This window comes from Scatophagus argus, chromosome 12 (genome assembly GCF_020382885.2).
Source record: "Scatophagus argus isolate fScaArg1 chromosome 12, fScaArg1.pri, whole genome shotgun sequence".
Taxonomy (NCBI): Eukaryota; Metazoa; Chordata; class Actinopteri; family Scatophagidae; genus Scatophagus; species Scatophagus argus.
Genome location: NC_058504.1, coordinates 22,224,943 through 22,243,376, shown reverse-complemented (window position 1 = coordinate 22,243,376; position 18,434 = coordinate 22,224,943). Strand labels below are relative to the sequence as shown.

At 41.0% G+C, this 18,434-nt stretch overlaps 1 protein-coding gene across 7 annotated transcripts; it reads left to right on the top strand.

Moving 5' to 3' along the window:
* Positions 1-1,051: 1,051 nt before the first annotated feature.
* On the top strand, positions 1,052-11,633 carry LOC124068587 (golgin subfamily A member 6-like protein 4). Of its 7 annotated transcripts, none has more exons than XM_046406958.1 (9): positions 1,052-1,325; positions 2,767-2,921; positions 4,952-5,154; positions 5,619-5,706; positions 7,098-7,210; positions 7,323-7,475; positions 7,564-7,654; positions 11,035-11,095; positions 11,443-11,633. In XM_046406958.1, exons 1-9 carry the CDS (start codon positions 1,235-1,237, stop codon positions 11,457-11,459), a joined length of 972 nt encoding a protein of 323 aa, XP_046262914.1. In that variant the 5' UTR covers positions 1,052-1,234; the 3' UTR covers positions 11,460-11,633. The 7 variants fall into 7 exon arrangements, 5 of the variants coding, with proteins under 5 accessions (XP_046262914.1, XP_046262911.1, XP_046262915.1 ...); XM_046406955.1 differs by having other exon boundaries at positions 1,055-1,325; positions 2,764-2,921; XR_006844944.1 differs by having other exon boundaries at positions 1,056-1,325; positions 2,764-2,921; positions 10,245-11,095.
* Positions 11,634-18,434: the final 6,801 nt, after the last annotated feature.

Below are 18,434 nucleotides of genomic sequence, written 5' to 3'. Positions count from 1 at the left end.
CTGTGAGGCATCTTTAACTTGTATTTATTCATTCACTTCAATTCAATTTATTTATATAGCACCTTATACAATCAAAATTGTCTCTAGGTGCTTTACAGAGACCCAGAGCCTGAACCCCCCAGCAAGCAGACAGTGGAAAGGAAAAACTCCCTTTTAACAGGAAAAAACCTTGAGCAGGACCCGACTCACAAGGGAGAACTATCCTGCTGATAGTATTTTTTGTACTTTATAGACTTAACAATGCAAGTACACAGCATCTCTGTGTGTTTCTTACTTGTAATTTGTTTTTGTTATCAAACTAGAAAACAAAAATTAGAAGCAACGAAGTCCCTGGTGGTTGTACACCATCATGGCACACTAAGCCAGTGAATCTCAAAGAAAACTCTGGGGATTCATGATGATCCTTGAAGGAATAATTCATTGTCAATAATTCTTTCATTACTAAATGAATAATCTTCACCAAAGATGCGCGATACTCTAAATTTTGTTATATTAATGACTAAAATGAGCTGAATTTTCAATCTGCATCCACACATTGAGACCATCATAGCACACATCTATCAGACTCAGGTGCAATCTCATGAGAAGTTTCCTGCAGTTTTATTCTACATACAAACTACGAACATACAACAGCAACCCATCTGATACATAAAATACAAGCTGTTACTGAATGCCAGTGGTATTTTCTTCTATAAAAACAATGTAGTCCTCTGTTATAAAAGTACTAACCTGAGGCTGCACCTGTAAAGATGCCTGCCTGCGAGACACAACATGCCCAACCCTTTCAAGCTCCCTCCTGCAGCACTCGCTGCCTCGGGGCAGAGTTTTAGAACTGAATTTGCATATAACTGCATGTAATCAGATCAAACCCTTCAATTTGTGCATGAAACAAGTTTTCCTATTTTGTCACGCAGTGGGCCAGATGGCAGCAAAACACATCTGGCCTGAACACACACACACACACACACACACACACACACACACACACGTACAACCAGCAGCAGCAGCAGCAGGAGCAGGCCTCGCCTCTATGAAAACAACAGCTTGGATTAATGCTTAAACTTGCTCTGCGTAGGTGCGTCTTCCTTAAGACAGCAGTGGGCAGGGAGAGTGAAGTGTTGCAGGAAATGTGCACACTGCGTCTGTATGACCACACAGGGACATAACCACACTGCCATAAGGCTCACGGGAAGGTGGGGGAAGCTTTAGGTCTGCATTTCAGTCACAGGTGAGCATGAGGAGGTTTTTCAGAACTCACAGGGACGAAGACTACAGTCAGATCCAGTATCTGACGGCCAAGTGCACCCGCCTGGCACATGATAAAGGTAAGTCGGGAAGGTTAAGACTTTGACCTCTGAGGATTTTCCTGGAGCGTACTAGTTCAGACTGGCACTCACTCGCATTATTGCTACTTTTTAGGAATTCTGAGGTATTTTACTTGAGTATTTCGACTTTCCGCTACTTCAAAATTCTACTAAACCACAGTTCAGTGAGAAATATTGTACTTTTTACTCCACTATATTTGTTTGATAACTTCAGTTACCTTTCAGATTCAGTACATTCAATACAAAATATACTCAACATAGTCAAAGTAAATTATTGGATAAATATATCAAAAACTAGCCCACATTATATAAAGTAAAATATATATGAAGTAACATTAGCCCTGTATTTACCCACTTCAATATTACAGTGATTTTGACATGAATGCACCACCAATAATCATAATCAAATAATATACAGAAATGTGAATTATTCAAAAATGTGCTGTTCTGCAAAATGAGTATTTTGACTTTTTCATTTTCAGTGTCAATACTTTCTAAGTAAAGTAAATTTTTAAATGCAGGACATGTGCTTGTAACAATGTATTTTTACACACACACACACACACACACACACACACACACATACACACACACACACCTATATCAGATAATTTCTCACTGTTGCACATGAATATTTATTTACAGGTTTCTAGAGGCAACAAAAAGTCAGATTTTGTATATTATTTGGTTCACTGTGTCAATAAAATAACTTACTAATCAGCAGTTTATTTTTTCTCAGTTTCTACCAAATAATGTCAAATTTAATTTAATTTAAAACACTTAAACAACCTCATATGATTATTTCAAGAGACTTTCATGAACACAGTACAGGAAATGCCGAGAACTGGTTTGCCAGCTGTGGACCATCAGTCAAATTCACAATGTGGACAGAAAATATATATTATTAACAAAACTTTTCAGTTTGTGGAGATTTTATTTGTTAAAGAGCATCTTTAAAGTGTAACCCAGAGTACTTAATGTTTAATATCCGACTTCTGGAAGAGAAGAGACAAGGACAAAGAACGGGAGGCTAAAAATAAAAACCTCTTTGCAGTAACGTGGTTGACTGTAAGAGACATTAAGCAGTCTGACCTAAAACCTCTGCTGATGACCAATAGCAGAGCCAAGAGAAATGTGTGTAAAAAGTATATCAGGGACATTTAATTCCCACATGAGTGCAATGATGAGGTGATGGGTGCAGGAATGCCTTCAAACTCCAGTGAGAGGAATGTTCTTGCCAGAAATGTCAGCAGCTGACAAACAGCCCTACATTTAAAGTGTTATGCTTTAAAACACTGTGGTTATTTAATGTTGTGGGCAGTAAAAACATACTTTTTCATGACCTTTCATTTAAACATGCCCAAGGGGCACACATTCAGCAGATCTACAACTATGGTTTTGGAGGTCCAACCTGACTTTCTGTGCTTTGTGGCTGCAGCAGTGCTCGACAGGGAGTTCCTGGTGTCCAGAGACAGGGAAAGGAGGCTACACAATGATCTGGAAGCTGTGACCGCTCGACTCTGCCACCAGGAGCAGCTGAACACGCAGCTCGGGATGAAGCAGGACGAACTCATTGGCAGGATCCACCAGCAACAGGTGAACTGAGAAGGAATTCAGTGTCCGTCACGGGCTGAGCTGCTCTGTTGGCCGAAAGAAGGAAAGAAATGACGTCATTGTTATAGTCAAACTATAGCTAGTAGAAGTCATTAAAGTACAGTTTAATATATCTTAAAGCTGCTAAATCAATATTTTTATATGACCAATGAATTAAATGAAAAGAGTCATCCAGCTCTGCAGTTCCCCCTCAGATTTTATTAGCAGCAACTTTTAACTCATTGTTTTGGTTCTAATGCAACTTAACTGTTTTCATTTAATCTCAATGATCTCATCAGTGATGTCTAATCTAAGCTCTTAAAACCCACAACACATTTCCTGCTACACACCAAACAGTGGACAGATAGAGTTAGCACCTTTAGCAGCAAAAAAGCCAGATATTTGGATGAAAAATAATGTTTCTCCATGCCATTTTAATGTGCATCCAAGTAGGCAATAGTTGCTAAGAAGCTTGCTGTATTAACTCAAAAGGTGATAACATAAAATTAAAATAAATAAACGATAAACTACTAAATAATATCAGTATTATTCCAATTGGGTAGGATACTAAGCTAGCTAGTGTCTTAACCTAAGCTGCCATAGGCTTATATGAGTAATTTGGACTTATAGGTTACAAAGTCTAAAACACTTCTTAAAATTTTAGCGTTAATCTGGTATCTTTTCAACACGGGCACAGAAGGTAGCCTTTAGCATCAATGCAGGAAGCCTTCCTGTTACAGAGCCTTTCAAACACTTATTTTCACACCTTGTACTTTTACTCTGACTGCATGATACTGACAAAGATGAGTTTGCACTGGAGGTACATTAAAGCCCTGTGTGTTTCATCCAGACACTAAGGGGACAAAATGGTGGTATTTGATGCCCTGGTTTTCAGACCAGGCCGGAATGAGATCGGTGTGAGTGCTGAGACTGAATCAGACAGTAAATGTACTGTTAAACCCAAACTGCTTAAAAGCTGCAGAGTTAGCTGATTATTTTCCGTGGTTCATCACACTGAGCGACTCTTCACCAAAACAACATTCAGGTTTGGCAATTAGAGTCTTGTTAGGAAATACTTACCTGAAGGCCAACTTCTATTCAGGTCTTTTTAAATTTGTGTCATTTCACGGTGTAGTGTTTAACCTCATTACTGTCCCATAATTTAAATCCACATTGCCATGAACATACCAATGGGCCACCTATGCTGCAATTACTGAAATTACTCTGGAATCGGGCTACCAGTAAGTGCCAGTGTTAACATGCTGTAAATGAGGAGGGTTTGGCAGCCGTTTTTTTGGCTCCTGGGCTCAGGTTGTGAGCTGTTGGCAGTTTATTTTTTATTCTGTTCTCGGACTGTTTGAATTTAATTGTTTTGGAGGACTGGCTCCTATAATTTACTGGACAAAAGCAAAGACTAGAAAACTCTTTAGAAATTAACTAAATTTTGTTGCGCAGAAATAGATGGTGATCATTGTTGACTAATAGTTTTGGATTATTTTGATAGGTGATCATGTCAAAGCCACTAAGTTTAGATTTCTTAAGGTATTTAGAGTGCAGTTTGTATCTCTGCTTCACAGTAACAAATAATCAGTTCTTCTTAATACTATTTCTTAGAGATTTTAGGGTGTGACTGATTTATGTCCCTCATAAAGGTTTGAAAATTTGATGTCAGGTTGTTGTGTCAGGTTTGGGCTTGTCACACATTCATTGACCCTACTCTGTGGGTGTGTTTGATCACCAGTGCAGTCTGTACAAGATAATAATGCCAAGACATTTCAAAAGGTCAGGAAGTACTGAGTGATGTATGATTGATATTTGGAGTTCTTGTACATTTTGTCCATGTTTGGGTTTCTAATGTAAGCATCTAGATCAGGGAATACATTCACAAGCAGGAAACAGTAGTCAAACTAGAATAATAAAAACAATAAAATAGATTTTGGTTGTGTAAATGCATTCTCTAGTAGCTATGTAAATTGGTATGCATGTACAGCTGATGTTACGTGTGTGTGAATGTGTGTGCGTCTCCCCTGCAGGAGCTGGTGGACTTGCTGCAGCAGCGTGTGGTCCTTCTGGTGAAGGAGAGCTGTCGGGATGGGGAGCTATTGCAGCAGGTCAGCTCAGAGCTGCTCTTCCTGCAGAGCTCTGAGGTGAAGCTGGAGGGCCTGGTGAAGGAGCTGCACGCCGAAGCCCATCACAGAGCTGTGGTGGCCGAGAGCCTGCTTGCAGAGCTCCGCAGGTAGGGCCTTAGCCAGAGTAAACACAGGGATTCTAAGGATCACCACCAGATTCATGTTGCTTTGAATGAGAGGTCTTAAAGGGACAGTTCACCCCAAAATCATGAAAACATTTCTTTTTTTTATCTCTTACCTGTTAGTTGCAGAGTTTTGGAGATATCAGCTGTTGAGATTTCTGCCTTCTCTTGAGTATATGGAATTAGAAGGCACTCAAAGTGCCTAAAAAATAAATCAGAAAAACTCAACAGCAACGTGTCTTTACAGAAATCATTACTCAGATACTCAAGATCCACCTTGTTGTGAGCAATTTCATGTAGGGAGGATTTTATTTCTGTATCACTGTGCAGATAATGTGCTTTTACTCATGGCATCTACTTGTGTGTCAAAATGTGAAAAGTATCATTTAAAGTCAAACCAGCTACAAGCAGTGATAAGACGACAAGGCGACTGTATTTGTCACCAACAGTAAGGCGGTGGAACTGGAGAGGCTACAAGAAACTAACAAAACACTGACAGAGGAGCTGGAGGAGCTGCGTGCGACTCACCAAAAGGAGGTATGAGCACAAATTTTAGGACAGAAACACAGAAATAAATGCAGCTCTACTTGAAGGAGCATCGTGGAGTAGCTCCACCAATGAAAAGTTTTCTGTCAATGCACCGAGTGAAAGCAAAAAAAAAGTCTCAAAATGAAACAAAACTTCTTAAAGCACATCTCTGTATTCGTGCTTTCGGTGTGTTCACTCTTTGGAGCTTATAGACGGACTCGATGTTCAAAAGTTGCATCAGTTGGTTTTCATTCATTGTTCTACTGATTATTTTCTTGATTAGACATGAAAGAATGAAGAAGAAAACTACTGCTTGAGGGCAGTCATTGAATCAAATGCAATTTTAATGGAAAAGAGAACAAGCCAAAGTCCCTCTACAGCGTGTTTCTTTCTTCACTGTGTTTGTTTATATTAATGCACTGGTTCATATACAACCTGGTATCTTCATTCATGAGAAAACATCATGATTTATAATCTGTGTTGATAATCTGAGGAGATCCCAGGCAACAACCTGCTGCCCTGCTGGTTCCAATGTCACTTTTGTCCAGCAGATGTCAGGATTGGACACTTTGTTCTGATCTTTATCATTGAGCATGAATAGACAAACAACAAACTTTTAATGGTTTTATAATGAATAATAAATGTGGAGTATTTTTTCTTTGTCAGGCTTGCATTCAACTCCTCCAGAAAATAAAAATAAAATACAGCACAACATCAAGCTGCTGCCAGCTCCTCCAATCAGAAGAAATGGATTAACGCTGCTCATGCTTTTCTCAGCCTACTTCATCGTGTCAGCGAGCCAGTTAAAAGCAGCGAAAAACAAGTCTGCTGGTGGATTCTGAACAATTAATTTTCATGAAACATAAAACCTCAAGGTTTCAAATTTGTGCACTGTGGCCAAATTTTAAAAACTACAACCACCCCAGAGAACATACTAACTCAGATTTTGCTGGCATTAGGTTATTATTAATGTGTGTTGAGCCTGGGCATTAGTGAAACATTCCTATACACTGTCGGGATTTTTTTTTTTCTTATTTACACTTGGCCTCAAAGGCTTTTTCTTTTACTGGCCCCTGTTTCAACCAGTCCATCAAACAGAAAGCAACACAGGCCTACAACTATATCTCCTACGAGGGAGTTGCACAAGTCCAAGATAACAAAACAGCAGACTGCCCTGTGAGTGAGAAACTTAACGAAAGCATTTATTTGCAGTGGATCAAGTCAGTGAATCGAGCCCTGGGAGTCATCAGCCCGACTTTCTCTCATCTCTCTAGATGATGAGTTCAAGGGTCACTGCCATCACTCACACACCACAATCGCCCATATTATTTCCTGCTCTCTCTTGTCTTAATCTTATCCCAGTCGATGGAGAAATAAAGTGACACTGTCTTTTCTCTGAGGTGAGGGAACTGCAGCAGGAGAACGAGACGAGTCTGGGGAAACTACAGGAGACGGCAGAGCAGTTCGAGTGGCTCTGTCAGCAACAGCGCTACTGGATGGGTTGTGTCAAAAGGTCGGTGTTTTCTCCCTGAACTTCTGACCTCATCAGAGGATTTTACAAATCTGTCTCAATCTGTTTGTTTGGCTCAGATGGTCCCTGTGCAGGAACTGATCTATTTCTACAGGTTCAAAGACTGCCTGATGGAGGAGAGAGAAACTCTGCTCCGACAGGTCAGAATGTTGGAGAAGAAGGCCAAGAAACTCAAGAAGAATTTACATGATGACAGTTCTGAAGAAAGCGTCCTCTGTCCTCTGCAGGACACCGAATGCTGTGACAGGTAAGAGACTATCATCATTCGATACAATTTCCACTTTGGCCCACAGCACATGAATTTACAACACCTCTAACCTGCCTTTCTTTTCAAGCAGTATCACATCGTGGGATGTGGATGCTGAGGCCGACCTGGCGTCTCAAGTGGACAAATCGAACACGCTGTATGAGGAGCTCTTTAAACAGGTACCAGTCTAATTTGTCTACCCAACATCACGGCCACATGCTGCACGGTGTCAGAAAACACTTTGAAATGTGATCAGAAAATCTTGTGATCACAATCTTGCAGCCTAAATTCGGTGTTTTGAAGTCTTTGGGTGGGAGACGTGAAAACCTCAGGAGTGAAATATTTGAGATTTATTACGGAGGGCTAATATTCTTCTGAGTACGGCTGCCAAGACCCAGAGGAGTTGCTGTGCTGTCAGTTCTTCCAGAAATTAGAGGCACCTCTTGAACAGGGGAGGCTGAGTGTGTTTTTCTGTCTCCTGTAGGCTGTTAAGAGTAAAGAGGCTTTGAGGTTTGGGTTGGTTCTGGTTTTGCTGGTCCGGAGCTGTGTACGAGTACTGGCATTGTGAGAAGTTCTGGCAAATGCAGTAGTGGTGTAAATGGAACATGGGTGATTGATGAGCCATACAAATTCCTCCCTGCTGTTCAGCATGCATGTGAACCATGGATAAAATGTTTATAGTTTAAAGTTGAACCATCATAGTGTGAAATACAATTTTACTGCCGCTGTTAGTTTTTAAAGGAATAATTCCCTAAATCTTGAAGCAGAGTTGCACCGGAGAGATTACTTTGTAGGCGAGGAGCATTCAAAAGCCTGAAATCCTTCATGCTGTGACTTCTCGGTGGTGTAAGTGGGAAACTGAACATGCATGTCATCATGGAAATAGACCATAAGATTTTGATTTTTATTGCATCTTTGGCGCTTCAGCAACTTTTCCGGCCTTCCCTCCAACACGCAGCTCCAGTCTCTGTGGGTCAGCAGCCTTCACTGTTGATAGGCTGTTACTTGTGATGTGTAACCAAACAGATAGTGCTGTGGGCAGGACATTGAATGACTATGGAGAGAGAGAGAGAGAGAGAGAGAGAGAGAGAGAGAGAGAGGGAGAAACGACCACATCAGAGCCAGTTTTAGTTAATTTAACCTTTTTTTTTTCACTTCTAATCCAAAAAAATATTTGATCTGTTACTCTAAACCCTGACTTTTTCCGAGTCTTGAGTTTTGTGATCCGCTGCACCCCAATGCTAAACTCGCATTTGTGGTGTTCTACTCAGGAGCAACTGGGTTACATATGACACCTAGTGGTAAGATTCTGTATTACTGGTCCTGTATTTAGTTTAATAGATAATTTGAAAATTTTGAGTTCAAAGTTCAACCTGATTTGAGGTTCCTGTAGGATGCCTGTACCTGAAAGCTGTTTAGTTAAGCACTTCAGATTCTCACAAACCTTTCAAGAGCAGCAATTAATGATTATTTTCACTACTGAATAATCTGCATTTAATGTTTTTTTTTTTTTTTTTTTTCCATTTTTTGACTGAATACTGAAAAATACCTATTGCCCACAGAGCAAGAGGATGTATTCAAATTGCTTGTTGTTGGAATATCTGTCCATACCCCAAAGATATTAGTTAATATTAGTTATCTTACCTGACAAAGAAAAACAATCCTCACATTTGAAAAGCTGGGACCAGAAAATATTTGCTTTTCTGCCCCAAACTAATTGATCAGAAAAATAGTTGAAAATAGCAAATTCACCTTCTTGAATAATAGTTGCTTCTCTAGGTTTTTAAAACAAACCTGCATGAACTTTTATGCTAAGAGTGACCACTTCCGTATTACAACATTTTTGAATCAAAGACAAGTCCTGATCTGAACACTGAAATAGAGGACATCCAAAAACAGGACTCATATTCACGGAGGTTGTCATACCCTTTGATTTGGTCTTTTAAAATGTTCTGAAAGCGTTTATGCAATTGCTGGATAACTGAAGAATGTTCTGTAAAGAAAAATCCAAAGGAAAGAACGCTGGCAGCATGTGGGGTTCTATCAACATTACATTTCTACTGAAAATTAATCCAGCTATAATCGATAATAATCAATAAATAAAAAGCTCCTGATTCTGCGGCATCCATCGACTTTGAGGAGCTTCATAATGAGTTTCAGCTCATTTAGCTCGTTTAGCTGCCACGACTTTACTGCTCAGTCGCCGCTCTCACCGCGTCATCTTCAGACGCAACAGGCAGCTGTTCACACAAAGTTCACTGTGGGAAACAGTTATGTAGCAACATCTCGTAAAAGAAAGTCAGTGCAAGACAAGATTTCCTGTGCAATGAGGGAGTATTAACACTTTGATATGTTCCATTTGGTTTTGCCCCATTGGGACTATTGTAGTGATGTCACCATGTTCCCTGATTTCTTTTGGTGCTGAGTAAAATATTATAACTGAAATTATGGCCAAAAATCAAACTGTGACTCTGAATTTTTGAATGAATTTTTGGGAGGCTAAAGTGCAAAAGAAGAGCCTTTGGATTTTTAGAAAAGACTGTCTACATGCAGAGCAACCAGTTCAGTCTTTTAAAATCTTTGGATCGGAGACGAGAGCAAATCTCAGGGGTGAAATAGAAATTCAAAACACAGATATTCATCTGAGCACGGCTGCCAGTCCCCTGTGGACTTGTAGGGCTGCCAAGACATTCATAAAACTGATACTTCATGGGCATTGGAGTCTAATGAGTGTTTTACTTTTCTGTCTGTCTACTTTTAAAAAGTTAGCGTGCGTTGAGGAACTTTTGATTGCAAAGCCATTTTGCAGTCAAACAGGACCCCCACAAAGCCCCACAAAGAACTCGTCCAGGAAGTGTTCACAAATCCTGACAAACGCTTCACCCTCCTGCAGGATTTTTTTTTTTCATAGTGAACAACCCAAAAGGTGCTTGCTTTGGGATTTTTTAAAAGCTCCCTCATCTTCACAGTGACAAGTTCAGTGTTTTAAAGTCTGTGGATAAGAGGAAGCCTGACAGACAGAACATTAGGCTGATACTCGTGTGCTGCCAGTCCCCAGAGGAGCTGCCGCGCTGCCAAAGCCTTGAGAGATCGCTGATACTTTCTGGGCACCGGAGTCACATCAGGCCTTTTCTCCGTCTGTCTGTCGGCTGCACATGGCCTCGTCCCAAGCCGCCCGGGTCCTCTTCCAAAGCAGCAGAGGGATGACTAATAATGACTGGAGGGAGGTGATTGCCTCTGTGCTTCATTCCCCTCACCTCTCACGGGCTCTGCAGTGCATTTCTTGGGATAATTATTCTGATTGAGTGCAGATGATGCAGGGTGCTTTTTTTTTTCCTTCAGCCCCTGCAGAGCTGAGAGAGGGAAGGGACGTAGCTGGAGGAGCAGGGATTGCCGGAGACAAAGAGGAAATAACCGTGATTGAACACATGTCTAGCTTTGACACATAAACTGTAGATTCACACTCTGTGCACGTGCGTTAGTTGCAAGTTGCTTTTATCTTGCTCAAAATGCAATTTCAGTGGCTCTTTCAACTTGACTTAGGACATGTTGTTTATAGAAAATGGATGGATGGATGGAAAAAAAAATCTTCGTGGATAGATCCCGCTGCTGGGCAGCAGGTAAAAGATTAAAAGTGGCTTTGTCCTCAAGCTTTGCGTAGTCAACACTATGTGGTTAACTACTGTACAAATGGAGTTACAACTTAAACTTAACTTAAAAAAACTATACTTAAACAATTAAAGTATAGGAACTGATATGCTTTTGAAACAACTTGTATAACCTTAAACTTCTAAATAACATGGATTTTTTAGTAAAATTGAGCTGTGTTTTAACCAGGACATATGGATGTGTTTTGACCCGCCATTACTGTGCACAGATACATTTTCCCTTCTGATCGCACATACCGAAAGTTTATTGTCTTCATTTTGTTTATTGTTTATTGTCTTTTCTTTTTCGCTGTCCTCAGGCAGAGAGTCCTATTAACAGATACCAGAAACCTCCTTGAGGGCAGAAGCCTGGAGCCTGGACTCATCTTCTCACTTTCTACAAACCAGAAGATAACTGCTAGATGTTTGTGTGTGGTTAGCTCTGTGGAATACTTCCCAGTCACTGTCAAAACATAAAAAAATAAACACATGGAAAGCCATAATCCTGAAACCATACATTTATTGTTTTTCTTCTGCTACTGCTCACCTGTCCTGATACTTGACTGAAGCAAATGCTGTAACGTTTCCTCCAGTACTCAATTTTGCTGTGGCATATGCGCCTCACATGTGTTCCCAAAGTCACATTTTCCAGTAATTGTCCGTTATTCAGACCTTGTAATCAACACCACTAACGAGAGCAAAAGCACCTGAGAATGTTCTCTTTTGTTGTTTTGCCAGTGAATCCATGCAGCAGCAGCTGGAGCACAGAGGAAACAACCAACGCGTTGGCCACTCTAAAATGATCCCCCATTGAGGATCTGGTACATCTCAGATCTCTTCACATATCACTTGGCTTTTGTTTGTCTGTATGAATCTAAAAAGTATTTAGATTCCCCATCAACGTATTGGTCCATGCACACTGTCAATCAAGTCAAGTCAAGTCAAGTCAACTTTATTTGTATAGCCCATTTTTACAAGCAGTTTGTCTCAAAGGGCTTAACATAACATCAGCAACATCCTCTGCCCTTCGACCCTCACATCGACTAAGGAAAAACTCCCAGAAAAACCTTTAACAGGAAAAAATGGAAGAAACCTCAGGGTGAGCAACAGAGGAGGGATCCCTCACCCAGGACGGGCAGACGTGCAATGGATGTTGTACAGGCAGGAAAGCAATTTGCAACATGAGAAATGACATTACTAAAAAGATAAGCAAAACAAAATCTCAACTGTTTAGTTTCACTTTTTGCTACCACCTCAATATGATTTTAACATTTCACAGGTTATAAGAAAATTATAGTAATGAAAACATTGACATGACATGACATGACATTCATGTATTCTTTTTTTTTTTTTTTTTTAATTTGATGTTGAGAATCACTATCCTATCAGTTCGATTTCGGCCCGTAGGGAGAACCACCCCGCCCATAGTCGGTACACAGAAGAATGACAGGCAGATGTCAACAATACACATTGGGTTGGTCATAGAGCCGGCTACAGTTCAACTTGAAGATCTGGATGGAGAGATACCTGCAGAAAGATACAGAGAGAGAGAGAGAGAGAGAGAGGGAGGGAGGGAGAGACACAAGACTACGAGGAGCACTGGACACACAGTTAGTGACATAAAATAATGAACTGCATGTTAATCTGACGAGGGGAGAGGATAGAAGAGGAGAAGGAGGAGGGGAAACTGCTTGGTGGATCATGTTCGTGTCCCCCGGCAGCATAGGCCTATAGCAGCTTAGCTATGATAGAGATTTAAAGATTAACAGTTAGTCAGACCTATTCTACCTGTGGCTATATAGCATGAGGTGAGTGAAACTATGCCTACCAGCCCTACACACTTTATTTGGTGCTAACTATATGCTTTACTAAACAGAAAGGTTTTAAGTTTAGTCTTAAAAGTGGAGGTGGTGTCTGCCTGTCGAACCCAGATTGGCAACTGGTTCCACAGCAGGGGTGCCTGATAGCTAAAGGCTCGTCCTCCCGTTCTACTTTTATAAATTCTGGGAACTGTAAGTAAACCTGCACTCTGTGATCTGAGTGATCTATTGGGAATATATGGGACTATTAGATCCTGCAGGTATGATGGGGCTAGTCCATTTAGGGCCTTATATGTAAGTAGGAGAATTTTAAAGTCTATTCTGAATTTTACCGGAAGCCAGTGAAGAGAAGCTAAGATGGGGGAGATATGATCCCTTTTACTGATTCCTGTTAAAACTCTAGCTGCTGCATTTTGGATCAGCTGCAGGTTATTAATAGAGTAATTTGGACATCCTGACAATAGTGAGTTGCAGTAGTCCAGCCTAGAAGTAACAAAAGCATGAACAAGTTTTTCAGCATCACTCTGAGAGAGGACGCTCCTAATCTTGGCGATATTACGGAGGTGAAAGAAGGCGGTCTATCACTGTTCAGCGTCAAGCCACATCACCAATACAAGCAGGTTTAAAGCTAAGTGTGAGGGGACGGTTTTGTTCTTTTCACATTAGCAAAACAAGAAAATGTTGATACTGAGAGTGGAGGTAAAACATTATGTCAACACCTTTAAGTTGTTTTCCCATATTATTAACAAAGAACTGTAGCCTGGTGAGACCTGTTCCAAAAGAGCTCCTGTCAACTGAAGCATATTTTCATAGTCACATTTAGGCACTTTGTATTTGGTTAAGATCAGGAGATAAAGACTGTGGTTTTCCATTAAAATTCCCTGCTTTAATGTACCATCGTGAAGTAAAAGCTGACTGTATAGTGAAATGGCTCTCTCTCTGAGTATTGACACCATCAGCGTTTAGACTGGTGCATGATAAGCCTGACTTTCACTCTGCAGTTCTGTCTGCCACTGGGTATGAAATCTCAGGCTGACTGGCACCACTTGTAGTAGTAGTTGCTGCTCTGTGTGCCTTTGGTGTTTGCGACTTTCTCCAGATCAGCTTATCCAAATAACTTCACAGAAATTCCTTCAATTTGTGTAGTATTTACTTTATAGTATTTACCAATACACAACCCTTTTCTTCAAAGTTTTTGAGTACTCAAGAGCAGATGGGATGCGGGATTCTGGTCTTAGATGGCCAAGTCCTATACTTTGTTCTGGATTACTCTGTTAAAATGACATTCAGTACAATGAGAGACGTGAACTAAATTAAAATTAGTAAATCTTTAAAATAGTTTTTGCTCAGTAAATAAAGAGTTTCCACTCAGCCTTGTAAACTGTTTTCTGCAGGGGGGTTTAGTTCATCATCTTAGTCATATACCAAATTGCTGAATTTGATGAAGAGTCTCCCTGTGCGTTAACAAGGTTGAACTCTGAGTTAATCCTAGGCAGGCAGGTAGCAGTTTTGGTCGGAAGGTTGGAAACACAGCCAATCAACTGAGATTTTAGGCCGAGTTTAGAATAAAACCTTCTGCTGGTGTTTGTGAGACTTGTGCATACTTACTATAAGCTGCCAATAGTTAAATTACAGCAGTTAATAAGTATTGTTAGGACTTTTCATTAGTTTAAAAGTCTTATTTATTGGTGATAAGAGCGGATTGTTGAACACTTCGCCGAGAACAGTCCTTGAGGATCTTGTCTGGTGAGATTCAAAGGCAAAGGCTAGACTTCACCAGGTATATAGATGATTGTCTATAAACACTGACAAACCATCAAATCACTATTTGGAAACGTATCCAGGCCATTTCACTAGGATTTCAGACTGGGGAAGTGCATGGGAGACGGGGAAGTCAAAGAAATTCCTCTGGAATTGGGGTGTCTCATGGTTATGTCTTAGTATTTTGAAATGAGACCCTCAAAGAAACACCTGAATGCACTTCATAAATTCTCAAATTTGCTATTTTTCACTTTGGATCAGTGGCTACAGGTCAAGTTTAGGTCTGAGCTGTAGAACCAACTTCATCAAGTGTCACTACTGGTGGTCCATGAACCCTTTCCCCGGAATGACTATGAAACCCAAGAGAAAGAAATATGTGTATGTATTTGAGGGTTGTGTGATACATTCAAGCGTGGGATAGAGTTTGAGCAGGTCAAGGGCTATGAGGCGATACTGCTCTCAGCTAGACACGCTGTGCTGCAGGACACAAAGGTGTGGTCCCACATTAGTGGCAGCAGCCCCTGACCACGAGGGACAAGTGGCAGTGGCAGCAGCCTGCTCTCTGACTGCCAAGTGGTAAAACAGTCTGACCTGAATGGGCTGTGAATGGCAGAGGTGTAGTGGGAGATTAACAACGTGTTGCAGTTGGACACAGGTCACGTTTGCACACAATAAATACTGTTGCACCTTCCAATGCAGAGCAAGACTCAGACATTATAGGCGTTATTAATAGAACAATTATAGGTGCAGCAAGAATAGCATGTTTATGTCCCGGTGTGGTCACAGCCAGGCAAAATACACTGCAGATATTTAACACCAGGATATACCCATTAAAAAGAGTGAGACTTGTTAAAACTGGAGACCAGGAGACTTGTATTTCCATGTGTGACTTCTGTCTGTGCACTTGCTTGTATAAACACAGATTATGTGGTACAAGGATGTACTGTATGTAGCTTATATGGATTATAAATAGCACCACATGGGTCTGGAAAAGGTTCAGTTATTGTGAATTTAGAGCGTTCATTAAACATTTATGAGGGCTGGAGTCTATTTAGAGAAATATCGCTCCATTTGTGCTCACAAGACAAACTCTGAGATGTTCAGCACATAGTTGTTTGTGGTTCGGAGCTTAAACTAAAAGACAAAATGTTAGTGAAACATGGAGTCACGTCTTGTTCGCTCCTCGAGGACATGAGTCTTCAGTCCAGATGAGTTAAAAGTTGTTTACCCCGGTGTCCTCTGTGTATACTGCCGTTCGGTTTCATCAGATTGATTACTATGGATGTTTTGGGACTTTTTCCTCCCTCTCGGAGGAAGAGGCAAACTGCTCGGCCGCATGCTAATGTAAAACAGAGCGGGATGGTGTGGTTTTGCCTCTGACACTGTTTGGATGGGTATGTAAATGTTTAACAGTGCAGTGAGTAAACACACACAAGGGTTAGGTGTTGGGACTTTGGGAGGGCCCTGTTTGGCGGCAGAAGATCTTAGCTGCTAACAGCCATAGCGGCGTAGTGCGTGCAGCCCAACTGCACCGAGCTGTGTGTAAACACAAAGCTATTCTTACCTTAAAGAAACACTGACATCACATGCAGAGGAATCCTCCACATAAACAAAATGAATAGCAAAGTCATGTGAAAATGCAAACCTGGCAATGTGCTAAAGAGGGAGTTCAGGTTCTGTAATTCGTACTTTGGCAGAAACAATAAAGCAAACACAGCAGATTTTAGGCATTTGTGATGTGTGTGCTTTGTCTCATACCAGATGTCAGGGTTGGAGCTTTCAACCTGCACTTTTTAAAGGTGCCAAAGGTCCACACACCATACAACATGACAGTATGATACTGTGATGTGGTCACACAATTAAGAAAGTTTCTTTGAACCAAGTAACAAATGAAGGACTCACAAAAACAGATCATGTTTTTTGTGCCACACTCAAGGGAATATTAGTCATACTGGTGTTGGTTTGTTCATCTTAAGAATAGCTTTTATCTGTATCTTCTCAGATGACAAAAGGTAAGTAATGACTAAGAGAAAGCATTAATTCATGTTTAAATGATACGTCAGAAAATCTGTTTGCTATCCAATTTATGGCAGCAGTAGAGGAACTTGTTTTCTCTATCTTTCAGCAATGTTTTCAGATTACAAATGGAGAGGGTGCATGATGGCAGCCACCTTCACTGTCTTGGGTTGGGCGAGCACGTGTTTTAAAGGAAATGTGGGACAATGTGAGACGAAAGCAGCAAACCTGATGCCTTTTAGTTAAATCTGCGACTTTGGATGCACGTTGCCATCACACAGCGTGAGTGTTGTGTGATCTACCTGCATCCTTGTTCTTGACGTGGCAAACTGATTGTGAGTGTGCCTGGAAGAGGAAGTGATTGGCTTGGTGATACAACAGACCAAAGGGACAATCGTCAACAAGCAGCTGGGTGCTGACCTCCATGATATTCGCTCTTCATCAAGTGATTTGTTGGCATAAGGAGAGCATATAGTATGTGTTGATACTGTTAATCATGAGGTCAAAACCATCCAAAGTGTCTTTTGATAAAAAGCGCTGAGCTTCTTTAAGGCCCTCCTGCACCACCAATCCATCACTCTGTCACTTGAAGTATGCTAACCAATTAATTTTTAATTTTTAATTTATACCAATGAACAGGCTCTCTGCACACATGGTGTGGTTGATGTGAGCATCTTCTGACTGGGTATGAGACCCAAACAAGAATCAATGTGCGTCTTCATCCTTCAGTGAGGTCAATCGGCCGCTCTTCATGTTTTTAAGGGGTGTTTATAGGTTTGGATGTGGGTTTGCTTTAAGGTAAAAGTTGTGGTTTACCATGTGAAGCTGGAAGGAAACTGGTTTGAGGTTCAGGGAATGATTGTAGACAATAAAGACTCTCCCAGCTGTGGTAATGTGAACTTGTCTAGCTGTATGTGTACGGCTGTGCGTGTGTGTTTTCTTGCCGGACAGTGGCAGGACGCTGACACACCATTGACCCCTGGTTGGCATGTGGCAGCAGCTTATTTTACATCCCACGGGGTGACTGAAGGGTGACTGTGTGTATGTGTGTGTCTGTGTGGCGGCGGCCTCGGTCGTCCGGACCATCGAGTGCACAGGTGAAGCACAGCAACAAGGTCGTTCCAGCATCGGCTGGCTGGGAAGAAAAGCCTCCCTTTACTGTCGTATGAAGCTGAATATCAATGGTCTGGAAGACAGATGTGTTTTATGTTGAGAAATATAATTTCCACTCTATGGAGTGTTTACACTGGCAAAGTTTTTTGACTGATATTATGGTGGCCGTTTCTCATTGTTATTAGATTGTCAGTATTGCCAGTGTTCTTGCTAAATTTTGATAAATTGCTCTAAAGGAGACTTCCAGGATGACCTGCGGACCAGATGGATGGGGGTGAAAGCTGTAACCTTAATTTGATTTTCAGCTATTAAATCCACTTTTCATGATCTCATTCATGGAGTGGTGATGTCGATGAAGGCACGGAGACAGAAGGGTTTTCTCCAAACCCAGAGACACATAAATCATGAAAAAGAAGGTGAGAGTTCATCTCTTCAGTCCACATCTTGGACCGGATGATTCTCATATAAAAAATGAGAGTAAAAAACTGACTGTATGAATCCAGACAAAGTTTACTCTTTTGACAACAATTAAATGATAAGACTGACCACCCTCATGTCTATAGAGAGCAACCATGTTATCCAGTCAGCCTCTGCTCCTCCAG

Bases quoted from the DNA above. Each gene is read 5' to 3' on its own strand.
- LOC124068587 (XM_046406955.1), top strand. From the start codon at position 1,235: ATGAGGAGGTTTTTCAGAACTCACAGGGACGAAGACTACAGTCAGATC. The intron at 2,922-4,951 runs GTGAACTGAGAA...TCTCCCCTGCAG, and splicing joins GCAGGATCCACCAGCAACAG to GAGCTGGTGGACTTGCTGCA. The intron at 7,476-7,563 runs GTAAGAGACTAT...TTTCTTTTCAAG, and splicing joins GACACCGAATGCTGTGACAG to CAGTATCACATCGTGGGATG.